At 37.4% G+C, this 18,607-nt stretch overlaps 1 protein-coding gene across 4 annotated transcripts in view; it reads right to left on the bottom strand.

The window, feature by feature from the left end:
* Nucleotides 1–18,607, bottom strand: part of btk (Bruton agammaglobulinemia tyrosine kinase) — a 55,690-nt gene that overhangs the window by 1,016 nt on the left and 36,067 nt on the right. For all 4 annotated transcript variants that reach the window (XM_053682100.1, XM_047157077.2, XM_017474722.3 and 1 more), the window contains 15 exons: nucleotides 16,655–16,819; nucleotides 16,390–16,494; nucleotides 11,893–11,974; nucleotides 11,656–11,784; nucleotides 11,443–11,501; nucleotides 11,162–11,358; nucleotides 10,909–10,971; nucleotides 10,629–10,683; nucleotides 6,625–6,707; nucleotides 2,103–2,230; nucleotides 1,937–2,011; nucleotides 1,346–1,517; nucleotides 673–889; nucleotides 509–573; nucleotides 183–301 (listed from right to left, as the gene is read on the bottom strand). In XM_053682100.1, coding sequence (XP_053538075.1) covers nucleotides 183–301; nucleotides 509–573; nucleotides 673–889; nucleotides 1,346–1,517; nucleotides 1,937–2,011; nucleotides 2,103–2,230; nucleotides 6,625–6,707; nucleotides 10,629–10,683; nucleotides 10,909–10,971; nucleotides 11,162–11,358; nucleotides 11,443–11,501; nucleotides 11,656–11,784; nucleotides 11,893–11,974; nucleotides 16,390–16,494; nucleotides 16,655–16,795 — 1,690 coding nt within the window. In that variant the 5' untranslated portion in view covers nucleotides 16,796–16,819. The remainder of the gene's footprint in view (nucleotides 1–182; nucleotides 302–508; nucleotides 574–672; nucleotides 890–1,345; nucleotides 1,518–1,936; nucleotides 2,012–2,102; nucleotides 2,231–6,624; nucleotides 6,708–10,628; nucleotides 10,684–10,908; nucleotides 10,972–11,161; nucleotides 11,359–11,442; nucleotides 11,502–11,655; nucleotides 11,785–11,892; nucleotides 11,975–16,389; nucleotides 16,495–16,654; nucleotides 16,820–18,607) is intronic.

Genomic DNA, 18,607 nt, shown 5'->3' with positions numbered 1-18,607 from the left:
GTGGAAAGTATTAATGAATTAATTGTTGTTTTTAAATAATAATTATATATATATATATATATATATATATATATATATATATATATATATATATATATATATATATATATATATATATATATATATATATATATAAACCCCTATTTATTCAAATGTATGTTGAAAGTGTGACACATACTAACCAAATGCCCAGATATCTGACTTGCTGCTGAATTTGTGGTAATTGAGTACTTCAGGAGGTGACCAGCGTACAGGGAACTGAGAGCCAAAAGAGCTAGTATATTCATCATTAAGGACATACCTATAGTAAGAGACAGAACAGTCTTATCAGGTGAAGCTGAAAGCACTATGAAAAGTTGATAGTAAAAGGTGAATTATTATTATTATATTTTAAAATCATTATATATATATATATATATATATATATATATATATATATATATATATATATATATATATATATATATATATATATATATATATATATATATATATTTTTTTTTTTTACCGTGACAGTCCAAAATCAGTCACTTTCACAGTTCCATTTCCATCCACTAAACAATTTCTGGCAGCCTAAAAGACAAATCTACAATTAACAATTTCCACACCATAGTTCACATTTAAATATTTTGGTTTTTCTTATGTTGTGGTGTTTTTTGTGGTAAAACGCACAAGGTCTCTGTGAATGTACTGTTGGGATTCTAGGTAGGCCATTCCTTCGCTCACATCTTTGCACATCTCAAGGAGCTGAACAGCAGTGGGCTGTCGCAGGGACTCCCGTAGATAGGTCAGCAGGCATCCATTCGGAAGAAACTCGGTTACTATGTAAATGGGTCTTTGTTTTGTGCATACACCATACAGCTGAACTAGATTTTCATGATGAAGTTTCCTAATTTCATAAAGAACAGGTATTAATTGTTGTGTTTTATGCACACACACACACACACACACACACACACACTCAGCAAGGACTTTATTAAGAACACCTGTACACCTAATCTCAGGCAATCAGGTGACTGCAGTGCAATGCATAAAATCATGCAGATACGGGCCAGCAGGTTCAGGTGATGTTCACATCAGCCTTCAGAATGTGGAAAAATGTGATCTTAATGATTTTGACCATGGCATGATTGCTGGGCTGGTTTGAGTATTTATATATGCAATCATGTTAACATGGACCAGAATATCAAAAGAATGTTTCCAACATCTTGTGGAATCTATGCCACAAAGAATTGAGGCTGTTCTGTGAGCAACGGCAAGCCCTACCCAGTATAGTGTTCCTAATAAAGTGCTCAATGAGTGTTCATTCTACTAATAAAATATGTAACAATTTCAATTCACTCACATCATGACTTTAGCTTCTTCGATGAAATCATCCTCTGACATAGAACCCTCTTTGATCATTTTGATGGCTACATCATGCCGACCCTGCCACTTTCCATACTTAACGACTCCAAATTGTCCATTACCTAATTCTTTAATGAAAGTGAGTTGGCGGGGATCGATCTCCCAGACTCCTAAAGGAGATGAAAGAAACTCTTTCGTAACCTCTTTTTACATTTACAAGAATTTAAACATTTAATAAAAGATTTTTTAAAAATCACACACAAAAAAGAACTGAATGGTTAAGATTTACAGTGCCCTCCACTAATATTGGCACCCACTGTAAATATGAGCAAAGAAGGCTGTGAAAATTGTCTTTATTGTTTAACCTTCTGATCTTTTGTTTTGTGTTTGCAATTGTTTGATATCCATGAGTGCATGGTATTATTGTGAATATTTTTTAACAAAAGATCAAAAGGTTAAACAATAAAGACAAATTTTCACAGCCTTCTTTGCTCATATTTACCAAGGTTGCCAATATTAGTAGAGGGCACTGTATCAGCTGATTTGTGATAGCTGAGAAAAGGCTATTCCAGATAAAATGCAAACTCACCATAACCCAGACCTGCGATGGATGGAGCACTCTGAGCTCGATTTGACACAACGTATTTTAGTCTGCTCACCAGTCCTGAAGCCACAGCAGGAATTAAACAACTGTTCATAAATGAGTCATTTAAGAAACTGCTTTTGTGTATGAGTAGCATGATCAGGGGTTTTACCTGCAGCATTGTGCTGATGGTAATTGATGAGGTCTGGAATATTACTGAAATAATGCTTCTCTGCCAGGTAAAACTGTCCTTGTTGAGTAGTTAATATGTTGTAGTGTCGGCAAGAGCCAACCATTTCTCTGAAGAGAGACCAGAATGACATATGTAATGAGAATATTTTGAGCTGATTTATTTTAACAACCCTTGTTAAAGTTAGTATAAATTCTTTTATTACTATAAATTCCTTCATAAATTCTAATGACAGTTTCCTAGTTCACTAATATTTGGTGTACCTAAATGATCAAACTTGTCTGGTTAAAAAGTGTGTAAAATTATGCGCACTATTCTAGTATAAGCAATAGCAATAAACATAGCAAATGACATGGATAATCACAATTGCATGTTTTTGTGAAAAATTAATTTTATATTAAAACAGGAAATGGGGTTTAGTGTTAAAATGAATTTTTTAAATGTGAATCAGAATGCTCAGACATGGATCTTTATTAGCTCTAGGTAAATTTGCTTCTAAGAAAGGGCTGACATGAAATCAGAGTTTTGGGGAATTTTCTGAGGTTATTCATTCATTTCAACTTTAAAACACGCAACAGGTAACTTTTAATTTGGGTAGTCAGTTTTTTAGTGCTTCATTTCATGAGTATTTGTTTGTTTATTGTATTCAGAATGGAAATTTGGCTATATATAAACCTATATTTACATGTGAAACTTTAAATAAATCTGACCAGTTAAATCTGATGTATTCACGTTCTAAAACGAATAAAAAAACTAACTTTAAATATTTACTTTCCTGGTTATGGCCTTGAGCTCATTATAAAACACAGATTATACTTTAATAACTATCTTTCTATTTGCAGAAATTTTGCACAAAAGGACATTTAACTCAGCTTTCACTGAAATGTATTTTTTCTCCTCTCCATTTTGGACAGCTTTTTTAGGGGCCAAGCCTCGAAGGGGGTGCAGCCCCTATTGGATCTGTTAGTTTTCTTCACCCCTTCGGGGCCTGACCCCTATTGTTTTTGTTAGTTTTCCTATTATTATTATTATTATTAGGGATCAAGCCCCAACCCCTATTGTTTTCGTTATTGTTTCGCTAGTACCACCAACTGTCCAAATTTGTACTCACGTTTATGTTAATAACTTTTGAACCATGAATACTAGAAACGAAATTCTTTTTTCCCACCAATTCCTTGGCTGAAGACAATTCGAATTTTGATAAACCAGACCATTTTCAAATGGCACTTCAGTGAATTTGATAGTCCAAAATGGACATGAGGGTATATCTCCATAATACTTTAGCAAATCTAGTAAAACACTTTAGTGGTCATGAGATATGGAAAAAGCACATTTTTGCTTATAACTTCTAAACAGTTTGTCTTAAAATCATCAAATTGGTCTCATTAGATTCAGTGGGGTATACCGAGTCGAAGGATATGAAAAATTCCTATGTCGGCCATTTTGAATTTAGTTGTAACTGCTGTATTTTATGAACGCCTTGGCGTATTAATATGGAACTTGGGAAGTGTCTTTGGAAGCATGCTCTGAAAGGCCTAAAAAAGTTTTGGGACAAAACTGTGGCCAAAAATTATAATGGTATTTCTAAAAATACTAATAGCTATTGACTCTGTTTGTCATGTCATGAGTCTGGTCTTTAGAGATTCCGTGTTTCATGCCAAGAGCAATGATACCAGATACAGTATCTCACAAAAGTGAGTACACCCCTTACATTTTTGTAAATATTTGATTATATCTTTTCATGTGACAACAGTGAAGAAATGACACTTTGTTACATTGTAAAGTAGTGAGTGTACAGCTTGGGTAACAGTGTAAATTTGCTGTCCCCTCAAAATAACTCAACACACAGCCATTAATGTCTAAACCTCTGGCAACAAAAGTGAGTACACCCCTAAGTGAAAATGTACAAATTGGCCCCAAAGTGACAATATTTTGTGTGGCCACCATTATTTTCAAACACTGCCTTAACCCCCTTGGGCACCATCTGAACCAAATAAGTTTATCTTGGTCTCATAATCCATCTCCTTAGTCTGCTTGTCTTCATCAAACTGTTTGCAGTATTTCTTGTGCATCATCTGTAGAAGAGGCTTCCTTCTGGGACGACAGCCATGCAGACCAATTTGATGCAGTGGGCGGTGTATGGTCTGAGCACTGACAGGATGACCCCCCACCCCTTCAACCTCTGCAGCAATGCTGGCAGCACTCATACGTCTATTCATTGAGGGAACCACAAATGCCATCATGTACTGTGACATACTGAAGCAGAGCATGATAAGTATGCAGTATTCCAGCATGATAATGACCCCAAACACACTTCCAAGACGACCACTGGACTGGCCAAGCATGTCTCCAGACCTAAACCCTATTGAGCATCTGTGGGGCATCCTCAAATAGAAGGTGGAGGAGCACAATGTCTCTAATAACCACCAGCTCCGTGATGTTGTAATGGAGTAGTGGAAGAGGACTCCAGGGGCAACCTGTGAAGATCTGGTGAACTCTATACCCAAGGGGGTTAAGGCAGTGCTTGAAAATAATGGTGGCCACACAAAATATTGTTACTTTGGGCCCAATTTGGACATTTTCACTTAGGGGTGTACTCACTTTTGTTGCCAGCGGTTTAGACATTAATGGCTGTGTGTTGAGTTATTTTGAGGGGATGGCAAATTTACACAGTTACACAAGCTGTACACTCACTACTTTACATTGTAGCAAAGTGTCATTCCTTCAATGTTGTCACATGAAAAGATATAATCAAATATATACAAAAATATGAGGGGTGTACTCACTTTTGTGAGATACTGTATGTCAGGATTGAGCAAACTTCCTGTCTGCCATTTTTAAATGTTTTGAAAAGCTACTTTTTCAAACTCCTCTTAGATTGTTTGTCTGATTTGCACAAAAATTGGCCTGCATCATCTAGACCCATTCCCGACAAAAAAAGTTATTTACAGAATTTTGATAAACCATACCCTTTTTGAATGGTGCTTCAATTAATTTGACAAAGAACGCACAAAATTGAACTTGAGGCTGTATCTCCGCAACACTTTGAGGGATTGTGACAAAACTTGGTATGTGTCTTCAGCATTAGGCCTTGACGTTACCTGCAGTGTTTCGGTGCACTGCTCCTTACTGGTCAGGAGATAGAAAAATGGCTATTTTGGCTCATAACTCTTGAAGGCTTTCCTGCATGATAACCATCATGCTCAGATGCTACCTGAGCTGTTTCAGAACAGTGCCACATACTGGACAAATTGTAAGTAGCAGCTGTTTTTAGATATTTTTAAATTAATTTTTTTTTATGATTGAAAGTTTACATTTTCTAACTTCTCATATACTCTTCATCAGACTCTAATGTCTGATGTCAAAGCTTCTTCTGCTGCTCATAGTGCCGATAATTGACTTGACCCCTGGATGGCTGCTTGCAGCTAGCTATATTTATTATTATTCTGCTTCCACTCTAGGGTCTATGGCAGCCCATTGAACCACTTGCAGGAAAGTTATGAAATTTGGCGCACAGATAGGTGTTAATTTTCTGTAGCATCATGGATCTGAATATTTATGACTAACATAAATGATAGGTTTATATGAATCCACTCATTCTAATAACTTATCCTTTCTATATCAACTTATTCACAGGGACTTGTATGGTAGACACGCCAAATAATCTAAGCCTAATATTAAATTGATTAAAATGTGTTGTTCTTTAACAAAGAAAACTGTATTATCGTTGATATGGATCTAGTTCCTCTTATTACTTATGGCAACTATATAAAGACGTTGCTTCACCAGCCTCTCTGTTTTTCTCGCTTGAAGTTAATGAGACAAAAAAAAATTATCAAAAGCTTGTCATGTTACAAAGAAACTAGAAAGCGCAAATTAATCTGTCACGAAGAAATGAGTCTTGCAGATGTAATATTAAATGCAACTTTAAACCGTTAAAAAGCACAATATTTCATTCATTAATAATTTCAAAATTGTGACTGAAGACCTATAGTCACAATTAATAAATTAGAATAAAAATTATAACTCACACGTTTATCTCTGCTAAGAATAAATATGTTCCTTTAGTCTCCCATCTCTCAAATTTGTGTTAAATGAACATTTCTTTTTTCAACATATTTGTAGGTCTCTATACCAGATTAATATATATATATTTTTTTTTAAATGTGAGATGTGAGCCCACAAATGCTTTTCAGTGGTGTCTATGGAATGCAGGCAAGCAGCACACTATATGTCTGGTATGAATTGTAGATATTGCTGATCTGTTGTGAAAATGGTGATTAGCAGGTTCTATGGACTATTTCAAAATTATTTTCTGCAAGTTTGCACAGGCCGAACAAAATCTGGCCTCTGGTGTAAGGCGACCTGACAGTCTGACACTTCATTCAGTGGCTGCCTTAGAAAAATGACAATCTTTATTCCAAGTTTCTGTACATTTACGTGTATAATTATGTGAATTCCAGTTTTTATATTAACTTTTTCATATTTTGTACATCATGCTCACCCAAGAGTCTTGGTGAAAACGGAGACAGTATATTTTCCAGTGTATTTTCCTGAGTCACGCACCAGAAAGCCACCATCTTTATTCTGTATGTAAAAGAATGTTATAAAACCTTTAGTAAAATGTCTAACAATAGCATAATTGTACAATAAGAGTTCTATTTCACCCCTCCTAAGCACAAGAGAAGTGCTTGACACCGGGATATGCTATCATACACATGAGCACCATGCTAAGACCATTTCCAAAGTCATTAAATGAGGGTGTCATAGTTGTGGAATCAGGGTTGTGGTCAAGCATGAGTGGTAGACTGAGAGGAGGCAGGTTGAACCGACAGGTAATGTGTGATTCTCACCTGTATGCGATTACTGCAAGGTTACTTATACAGTATGTGCTTTGTTTGTCTTGCAGTAACTTATTAAGCTAGAGAGATAGAAAGCTGGAGATAGCGCAGTGCCCACGCCATATGCACCTTCTATGCAATGTAATTTCTTGTTGAGAAATAGGTCTGAGAGTACTCCTGAGATAGGTCTGAGAAAAGTTCTCCCCTTTTGCGGCTAAATTTTTCATGCCTTGCAGACACAAGACCAGCCAGTTAATCTGTGTAGTACAATTCAGTTCAATTTTATTTGTATAGCACTTTTAACAATGTACATTGTCCCAAAGCAGCTTTACAGAAATATATAAACTCAGGATATAAAATGTAGATGTATGAATTTATTCCAAATGAGCAAGCCAGAGGTGATGGTGACAAGGAAAAATTCCAGACTCAAAATGGAACACATCCTCATCTGGGTGACAACAGATGTGCAATTATAAATAAATCCCTTCTATAACTGTGTACTACATGGTCTCTGCAAATGTGTAACCAGGAAATTCATTACAGTTTTCACATGATGTCCGTTTTGTTGAACTTATCCTCTTTCCACTGATGGAGACATGAGTGCAAAACTGTTTGTGGCAATTGCAGTCATAAAGCTATCATTGCAATAGTAGTCCTAAGCCATCATATTGTGAATTGTGGTCCAAAGCCATCTTCATGGTTTTTAGGTACATAACTTCATAGCTATCATTGTCGCAGAGATGTCTATCCAGATGTCACAACACTCGCCAGATACAAATGGCTATATCCCAGCTCCTATTGAAGGCTGTAGGAGGTGAGTCATCAACCTGCTGGTGAACCCCAGGCTCAGTTGACAAAGATGCAATCTCAGTGAATGGAACTCTGACCCAGAGTGATGTTCAGGTGTATAAATCACCGGGGAGGCACAAAGTCAAAGCTTTTGGAAGCTCCTCAAGTGAGCAGACACAGATGTAACTCCTTTGTTAACGCAGAGTCAACTCGTTATCGAATGTGATTCTCACTAGCGGAGTTGAATGGCCCTCTGGTACAAGACGCATGACCAGCGTTATGTCCTACTGCATGTATTTCCAACTCTTTTGCTTATTCTGTCCTACTCATGGACCACACAAAAATGACCAGGGAGACCATGGTTTCCACGGTTACACTTGTAAGTGGGTTAAACGCCCTGGTGATATTCTCCCTGGGTGGACATATTGTCACAGATGAACCGGGAGGTGTGGTATCCCTGTAGCTCTGGCCCCCTAGGCGCAGTGAACAGTTTGATGATGTAGCATTCCTAGAATCCATAGTAAACTAGCTTTATACATCAAGTGGGAAGTTATCCTGCAATGTTTTTTTTTGGTATGGTAATGCAATTTCAAAGGAGCAAGATGCCTCCACCATCTATGTTCCCCCAAAAGCCCTCTGAGGGCTGAGTGTGAGGAAAGACACTCCCACCAACAACCCCCACAGCTTCTACTATCACACACATTTACCGTCTCCAACATCCCCCATACTGGGAGAATGAGGTTAAGAGAGTTGAGGAGGATTCACCAGAGTAAGATGGTGGGACCTGATGGCATCTGTCCCAGAGTCTTAAGAACCTGTGCTAATCAAGTGAGTGCTGTAGGTCAGTATCTTCAGTCTTGGAGAGAGTGCCAGTGTTCTGGAAAATATCATGTCTGGTCCTAGTATCAAAGAAAGGGTGTCCCACCATTCTTAATGACTACAGACTAGTAGCACTGACATCTCACATTACAAAGATCATGGAGAGGTTAGTCTTGTCATTTTTCCAATGGGTGATGAAGAAATGCCTATACCTGCGTCCCATGTATATAATAATGCTGGCTTGGTGTCTTAAGAGATTAATTGTTATGATATATGCTGCTTTAGCACATCCTGGTAGGGAATGAATGAATGAGGAATGAATAGAAAAATGTGGTGTTTTATGCTGTCATGTGAGGTAGTAAAGGGAGAACATAATCGGGAATGCCAAACCAAAATGACGTGTTTTTCACAAGCCTCTGTCTTCAAGTCCAAGTCAAGTCGCAAGTCTTTTTTTTGTGACTTAAGTGTGACTCAAGTCGCAGACTCGAGTTTCCATCTCTGCCTTCAGCTGTAGCTGATTCCACCTTGGTTCAACAGGGAGTGCTACATGAGGTCATTTGTGCCAACTGCCATAAGAGCACTGACTTTTTGCCCATGTCAGCACATCATTATGGGAAAGCATAATGTTACAAACACATAAATATAAACATTTTAACAATATATTTCATAGGCTCCTACATATAATATATAATTATACAATATACATTTAAAAGTAGGCAAAACATGTCTAACAGAACAAAGTGTTTTTTTTTTTTTTATAGCTTAATTTTACAAATAGTAAATCGATCCTCAGTGAGGAAACAAAATATCCATCTTCAACTAATGTTAACTAATATTAACTAACGTATTAACTTACGTAAAGTTTTGATTCACGGGAGCAAGAGACACAGTACTCCCTCTAAGGATGTAGGGCCCTAGCCAAATGCCTACCTTGCCTGCCCTGTAGATATGCCTCTGCATGAAAGGGAGGGAGAATTGCACATTTTAATGATAAGCTTGCCCTGCATGTGGTGGTAGAGGGAAAACTCTGGAGTGACCTTATGACTGAACCCTGGGTTCCTGCTTAAAGTCTAAAGTCATCCAAGCCTGTGTACCAGGCAACTGACATTGCAGCAACCTGTGAAGGGCAAAAGATTCACTTATGTATCTAGTCTTATGGTACTATGTGACCACATGGCAGCTGTTCCTTTGTCAGACAAATTATACATCTGACAAGCTATGAAGTCATTTGCTGCTCCCTTGTCTGAGCAAGTTTGGCCCACTGCGTCACAGAAGTCATCACTATGGCCAATGTACAGCATGGATGCTCAGCTTCAATCACAAAATTAATCACCATGGCCTATGTATATCTTCTACTGTGAAAGGCCTTCTATTAGGAGAGGAGTACCACTCTTCCTAAGACTATGAGGAGTTCCACTCCAGGAGATCTGTAATGAAGCTACCTCAATATCAATGTATATCTTCTCTAGTCTCAGTAAGGTCCAACAATGAGTTCACTATAAAATTGTACTGTTTACATTCAAAGCCATTTAGAATCTGGCTCCCTCCTACCTCTCAGATCTTCTTCATCCTTATACCCCCACTTGTTCTCTATGATCCTCCTCAGCGTCTCTATTTCACTGTTCCAGCTTTTAAGCTCAGCACTATGGGGGCCAGAGCTTTCATTTGCTCTGCACCCAAGCTCTGGAACTCACTCCCACTGCATATTATTCAGCTGGAATATTTTTTGCGTCATCGGTTTTATTTTGTGTATCTATTTTCACTATGCTTTTCTTACTGTATGTTGTCTTTCAAGGTGACCTTGAGTGTATTATTAATAACCGTATAATTAGTGGACAACCTGCTCTACCACCAGAGCCACAGCCACCCCATGATAACACAGTATGATAGGTATTTATAGCAAACTCTATGTCACTGTCATTTCATGACTTTTTTCAGCATGGTGCACGCACAAGAGCAGATCCAGGTAGTATTAAGCACAACCCCAGGTGTTCACAGATCACATTTTGAAACCTCAGGCTTTCAACAGTCGTTAAGGCTAGCCTGGCCCCATACTCACCTCAGTCTTAAGTAAATTTTCTGCTTGACTGCGGTTCACGTTTTTGCAATACCATCTATATACAGACAAAAAAAATATGTATTATACATTCAGTTGTGGCATCGGATAGCATCTATCAAGACTATCATTAAATGAATGAATGAATATCATTAAAACAGTGAACACAAACTGACAGAAGCATGATCTTCTGCACATGCTAGACTGTTGATGTACACTATGAATTTATAATAATGTTTACATAGCAATAGTTTTTAGTAAATATCACAAGAAGCATACTCACTCAAACTTCTCCAATCCATTTAAGGCCTCAACAACATAGTTACTTGGAATATATCCCTCATTGCTGCAAAAGACATTGTAAAAATTCAAACTAATCACAACATCTAAGAGACAGAATTTTTTCAGACACAAAAACTGGGCTATTTGTGCCATGTCTATTTTAACCTATGGACTTCATGCTATTATAGCATATGTTTGACAAGCAATGATATTCATTTGTTGGTCACTGTTCCATTTTGTCATCCCAGCCTTACCCATGTTTATCTCTGGCTCTAAACCAGTTGGCGTCACATATTTCCAAAATTGTGTATTCATCATCCTTTTTCAACTCCAGGTCTTGGGGTGCCATGGGAGTGTACTCATATTCAGCAATGACTGTCATACCCACTGAGAAGCCATGCTGCTTTGGTGGCTCTCGGTGCGAAGCTGTCATTGACTTTTCCGGAGGCAACTAAGGAAGTAGATATCTTTGATCAGGAAATATAATAATAGTATCGGATCCTGTGACATGGTGACAGAATGATAACTAACTGACCTCTTCAGGTGTAGGTGGAAGAGGTTTTCTAGATTTACGCCGAGATCCTGTGGAAAATCCTTCAAAGGAGATGGATATTAACATGGTTATTAGAATAGCATTTTACAGTTATTCCATACAAATTTCTTAATACTTTATCTCAATAAATATGTTTAGAAGGTGGCATTCAATAATGCCATTGAAGGTAAACTTCTTTCTTTTTCCTTTACAGACCTCCATTTCTCATTTCCAGCACCTTACAGCCCATAGCCTGCTTGACTTCCTGCTGGCAACACTTCCACAGGCCATCCTCCCAAAAACAGGGGTGGTATTTTTGCATTAGGTCTTTGTTGAACCGCACCACTTTAACAGATATGTTATAGGATATTAACATAATGTCTTCACATAATGAATTCAGAGATCTGCAAGACTTGAAAAAAACTGTATCCCATATATGAAGAAGAAACTGACCATTCTTAAGTTTATGAATCCACTGCTTTCGTATATCATCTGTTTTGGCAAATATGTAGAGTGGTCCCTCATCATAGACTATCTGAGATTAAAAAAAGAGACAACTTGCTTGATTTATGAGTTGAGAATCAAAAGTTCATATTGTTTGTAGATGAAAGTTTCACAAACATTATTCTATCTTTAGGTCCTTAAACACCTTCTCAAACATTTGACATATTCTATTCTCTACTCTTATCAGTAATAATTATTTAAATAGGAAAGGAAATAGTAGTGCTTTACGTAAATTTTAATATCACTTAAACATCTACATAATCCTTACATGATTTAGGTGCTTAAATTATTAAGTTGATATCCTTCATGCTCATTATAAGATAGTCACGTTATTCTATCCTCTTCTGGGGACTCAACACTGATTGCCCAATTTATTTGCCCCAAATAGCATACAGTCATGGGACAAAGAAAGTTCACCCTCCTTCAATTCTCTGTTTTTATTTATGAAGGTAAAATAACAATTGTGTTGTCCTCAATAACTTCTATAAACAGATAAATAACTTAACGTGACAACAAAAAAAAAAAAATTCAATATGTAGCCCACTCATCCATCCATTTTCTGTACCACTTATCCTACACGGAGTTGTGGGGAGCCTGGAGCCTATCCCAGGGTAAGTTGGGGGATCAAACCATCACAGGGCAAAATCACACACACACACACACACACACACACACAATGGACAATTTGGAAATGCCAATCAGCCTACAACACATGTCTTTGGGGAGGAAACCGGAGTACCCGCAGGAAACCCCTGAGGCACAGGGAGAACATGTAAACTGTTTACACACAGTGTGGTGGTGGGAATCAAACCTCTAAACCTGACAGTGTGAGGCAATCGTGCTAACCACTAAGCCACCGTGCCCCCCTCAATATGTAGTCATTTTCCCCAAAAAGTAAACCAACATTCAGAAACCAGGTGGGAAAAATAGTACATCTTATCATATCTTGTAGAACCACCTTTAGAAACTTGAAGTAATTGTTTTTTTTTTGTAGGTGTTTATCAGTCTCGTACATTGTTTTGGAGAAATTTAGGTCCACTCTTCTTTATAACATTACTTCAGTTCATTGATGTTTGAGGGCATTCATTTATGCACAGTTCTCATGTTCAGTTCTCTCTTGCTACAGCATCTCAGGGGTTGAGGTCTGGATTTTGACTTGGCCATTCCAACACCTTAATTTATTTCCTTCTTTAGCCACTTAGAAGTCAATTTGCTGGCGTGCTTGAGATCATTGTCCTGTTGCATGACCAAATTTTGGGCCAGCTTAAGCTGCTGCCTCACATTTATCTCAAGAATAGTCTTGTGTAAAGTGGAGTTCATTGTTGTCTGACTGAAAAAGTTTGACATTTCAAAGCTTGGACTGAATTTACTGGGATGCCCACTCATGGGAAGATTGAGAACGGTCTTGAAGGCTCTCCATTTGTAAACAATCCTTCTCAGTGTAGAATGCTGAATTTCAAATTGTTTGTTGATGGCCTTATAACCCTTCCCAGATTGATGCGCAGCGACAATTGCTTCTCTGAGGTCCTTTGTTCTTGGCATGATGTAGACACACACCTGAGTGCTCCAAAACCCAAAACTGGCAAAAGTTTTGCTTTTATAGACATAGTCACACTTCTTGATGATTAATTAATCTTGTGCATTTCATTAGTTACACCTGGCTGCTAATTATTTAACACTATTAGGAACACCTGTACACCTACTTATTAATGCAATTATCTAATCAGCAAATCGTGTCGCAGTAGTGCAGTGCATAAAATCATGCTGATACGGGCCAGCAGCTTTGGTTAATGTTCCCATAAAACAAAAATGAGGAAAAGTGTGATTGCCATGATTTTAACAGTGGCATGATTGTTGGTGCCAGAAGGGCTGGTTTGACTATTTTTATAACTGCTGGGATTTTCACACACAACAGCCTCTAGAGTTTATTGTAGATGGAAACACTTAGTTGATGAGTAGGGTCAACAGAGAATGGCCAGACTGGTTTGAGCTGACAGAATGGCTACAGTAACTCAGATAACCACTCCGTACAATTATGCTGAGCAGAAGAACCTCTCAGAATGCACAAGATGCACAAGATAAGGCAGATTGGCTACAATAGCAGAAGACCAGATGGGGTTCCACCTCTGTCAGCCGAGAACAGAAAGCTGAGGCTTTAGTGGCGCACAGGCTCACCAAAAATGGACAGTTGAAGACTGGAAAAACATAGCCTGGTCTGATGATTTTCAGTTTCTGCTGAGGCACACATATGGTACTGTAAGAATTTGGCACAGACAGCATGGATATATGTATCCAATCTGCAATGTGTCCAGGCTGGTTGAGGTGGTGTAATGGTGTGGGGAATGTTTTCTTGGCACCCGTTGGGCCTGTTAATGCCGATCAATCATCATTGAATATCATATCCTATTTGAGTATTGTTGCTGACCATGTTGCTGACCCTTCATGGCTACAATATACCCATCGTCCAATGGCTAATTCCAGCTTGATAATGCACCATGATACAAAGCAAAAGACATCTCAAACTTGACTGATGAGCTTCTATGCTTTGGATCATGAAGAGATCCATTCTTGCTCCAAACTTTGGCCTTTCCATCGCTTTTGGTAGAGGTTAATCTTGGTTCCAGAACATTTGCAAAATCCAATCTGGCCTTCTGTTCCTTACTGCTCATGAGTGGTTTGTATCTTGTGGTATGGACTGTATATTTCTGCACTTGAAGTGTTCTTCAAATGGTGATACCTTCATCCCTGCCCTGTGAAGGTTGTTTGTGATGTAATTATCTGTTGTTTTGGAGTTTTTCCTTCACAGCTCTCAATGCCTGTCATGCTGTTCCATGTCTGGTTGTTAGTACGCCAGTGGTTTCTTTCTTTTCCCGGACATTTCAAATTGTTTTACTGGCTATGTCTAATGCTTGTGCAATAGCTCTGATAAATGTCTGCTCTTTTCTCAGATTCAAAATAGCTTGTTTTTCTCCAATAGACAGCTCTCTGGACTTTAAAGAACGTTTACCCTTTTTAACAACAAATGCAGTCTTCACAGGCAAAACCTAGGTCTCAAAACAACACTAGATTCAGAGCTATTCATTCTTTTAAACACTCATTTTAACAGGGCACACCTGGGAGGCAGGAAACACCTATAAGTCACATTTTCGGATGTTTTTTATCACTGGATAAAAAAACAATTGGGTTCAAACAAAAGGTGCCATGTTCTTAATTGTTTAAAAAATCTAGATATAAATATCAGGAAATGAAAGCTGAAATTCTGATCTATCGTCTCGCATTCATCTTTTGATCTCAAACCCAAATGTCTTTTTTTTGGTAGCCAAAACAATAGAATTGGCCTTGCCGTTACAATACTTTTGGAAGGAGACTGGATAACAATAGTATTTATTACCAAATACTACTTTGTATGGTCACTTTTTTGGTTCTGGAATGTATGAGCATGTGTACAAACCAGGTGATTCTCACCACCCCTGGTCGTGAGGAAGGGTCACAATAAACGGTATTTTCTCTATATTATATTCATCATATCAAGTGGACAGGCTAGTTATAAAGTTTGACTGCTGCTTTTGATTTAGAGAGAAAAGTAAAGCATCATGTCTGTTATGAGAAAGTCCATCACATTAGTTGAAAACCAGTTAGGATAGTTTCAGAGACAGTGGTGCTCTGTGCATCAGTGTAAGAATCTGACAGGCCTGGCTATTTTCTCATTATGCCTTTACAAAGAAGGTGATTGTCCCTTTTCTTTGAAGGGTAGGACTTAGGTTATACAGCTGCCATGCTTACAGTTGTAGTTACTGTTACATGCTGTCCCATTCATATTTCAAGAAATGACCTGTGCTTGGATCTTTTTTTGTATTGGATGTTTGCAAGTTTTTCAGACAGATTATAGTATCTTTGTTATTTTGTCTGAGCAATGTATTTTGTCATGAGATCTTTTAAATATCCATTTAGCTAATGTTTTAACCAAGGCTGACAAATAGCAGCCCCTCTTCCAAATCTTGATTATGTAGCATAAATCTTCAAAGCACCACAAAAATATTCAATTACACAATAAAATCTTATTTATTTTAGTTGATCACTAGACGGTAAGCTGTTCTTTGACTATGATTATAACACTTATGCTTACTCAAATCACATTAACAGACAATGATATATTGCAGTTTCCCCCCAGAACATATCTGGATTTTTACTGAAACTTTCAGGATTGCATATAGTATTGGGGCTTTTCAACAGGTAAAAAGGGTGGCACATGCTTTTTGTGTACAATTTAAAGAAACTATATTATACTGTAGTTCAAGGAGCACCAACTAAGGAATTCACCAACCTAGTTCTCTATCTGACACAATATTAATCATAGGATTATCAAGCATCTGTGAAATGAATTCATTATACTGACAAACATCATTACAATCACAAAACTTATTCCAAGGCACTGTGTCTCCTCACCTGAAATGGGAAAATTCGTTCAGGAGGAGCGTTGTCTTCTGGTATCACAATCTCGACACATTTAATCTTTTCAAGGTCAACAAATCCCTTTAATCCTTTCTTTTTCTGTATTCAGAAGGATTAACTAAAGTTAGTAATAAAGTAATCGCAATAAAGTAATTAGACTGCACTGGGGTTTGATCATTACATAAAAAATATACAGATCTCTCCACTCGAATATAAATTATTCCAGTAAACATTTAAAATATTAAAATACATTTCTTACCCCTTTTTCAAAGTCATAGTCGTAGTATGCAATCTTTTCCTGTGTGAGTACAAACAATCTCTCTTTGAAGTTTAAGGGCGAAGTTTTCTTCTTCTGCTGAGAGCGCTTTATGAAGATCTCCTCCAGTATGTTATCTGACATTGTTCATTCAGATATGACGTTATCCTAAAAACAGATATATGCTATTAAACAAAGGAATTAATTAAATAAACCTATTTTGAGACTGGCTTCAGGAAAACCAACACACACACAGACTTGCATCTCTATACCTACATACTTTCTCACACACTCACATTCTCAGTGACTGAATACTAACTGTGCACATAGCACCATGTAACATGGACCACATGGATGGGTCCTTCAACACTAAAAATTTTCAAGAACAAATCATAATAATGAACTGCATTATTTTATGCATTATGCTCCTACCACATGATTGAATGACTGCAAAATTCAACTTACAATTCAGTTTTATTTGTATAGAGCTTTTAACAATGGACATAGAAGCATATCTAGAAGCAGCTTTATAGAAATATATAAATTCCACACAACTAAATAAATGAGCAGGTGTTCCTATTAAAGTGGACAGTGTGTGTATGTGAACAGTGGTGTATATTTTATTTTTCTTACTCAGTTCAGTTGCGTCAATATTTTGCTGTACTATCACACCTTCAATAAGGAATGATTCAGCACCACTGTTATTGGTTTGTTCTAGTTCAATGTGATGGACTAACTTTCAATGCCTGTGTTTACTTTGAATTTGAATGAAATGGTTCTACTTTTTAAGTTGTTGCATTGCTGGCCATAAGCAGAGCACGTGTCTCTTTTGTATTGATGACTACCTCTACAATTGCTAGTTTGTGATAGTTGCTGAGACTACAAATTCAGGTCAAAATTTTGGCATGTTGTTTTTGTGTCTTTGCACAGATGTATGATGTATGCTATTGATGTTTGTGGCAGGTTTCTGTTGCACAGACAGAGTTTTGGTATTCCCCTCCATAAGCTCATAGATCTGTCATGTGGCTATAGCTTTGGCTAGTTTGGGGTCCCATAACAGAATCTTTCTTTGATATTGTTCATTGTTGATTCCACACACAAGTCTGTCTTGAATAAGTTCCTGTTGGAAAAGACTAAAATTATAGCTTTTAACTTTCATTCGTATATAACTGAAATAAGATTCAATAGGCTCACCTGGTTTCACTGAACTTGTATTAAATTAAATTCTTTCTTAGTTATGTAGCACTTTTAACTACTTTTAACACTGTTAAAAATGGATATTGTCACTGGTCATGACTCAACTATCAGAAATACATTAGGCAAATATGATGTCCATGGAAGAGTGGTGAGGCAAAACCACTGTTAACCCAAAAGAACATTAAGACTCATTTGAATTTTGCCAAAAACACACCTTGATGATCCTCAAACCTTGTGGGAGAATGTTCTGTGGAATGATGAGTTGGTGAACTGTTAGGTATGATGTTCTTTTTGTGGAATTCTATGTTTGGTTTATGCCAGATGTAATGGGACCCCTGTCTTTCTATGGCTTAGCATGGTGGTGGCAGTGTGATGGTGTGGGGATACTGTGCTGCTTCTGGGCCTAGGCAACTTGTAATAATTGAGGGAAACATGAATTCTGCTCTCTACCAGAAAATCCTAAAGGAGAATGTCTGGTCTTTAGTCCATAAGTTAAAACTCAAGCGCAACTGGATTATGCAACAAGACAATGATCCAAAGCATAGGAGTAAATCCTAGATCTAGAAGTAAGTGAAAGACTGACCTCCAGTTAACAGAAGCATTTGGTTGCAGTTGTAGCTGCTAAAGGTTGCACAAACAGATTTTAACTTTTAAGAGACAGTTAGTTTTGTCACATGGGTGATAGGGTTTGGATAACTTTTTTTTTTCTTTAATAAAAAGCTAAATAAATACAAATTGTATTGTGTGTTTACTCAACTT

Source organism: Ictalurus punctatus, chromosome 8, assembly GCF_001660625.3.
Source record: "Ictalurus punctatus breed USDA103 chromosome 8, Coco_2.0, whole genome shotgun sequence".
Lineage (NCBI taxonomy): Eukaryota > Metazoa > Chordata > Actinopteri > Siluriformes > Ictaluridae > Ictalurus > Ictalurus punctatus.
This window is presented reverse-complemented; position numbering and strand designations above follow the sequence as displayed.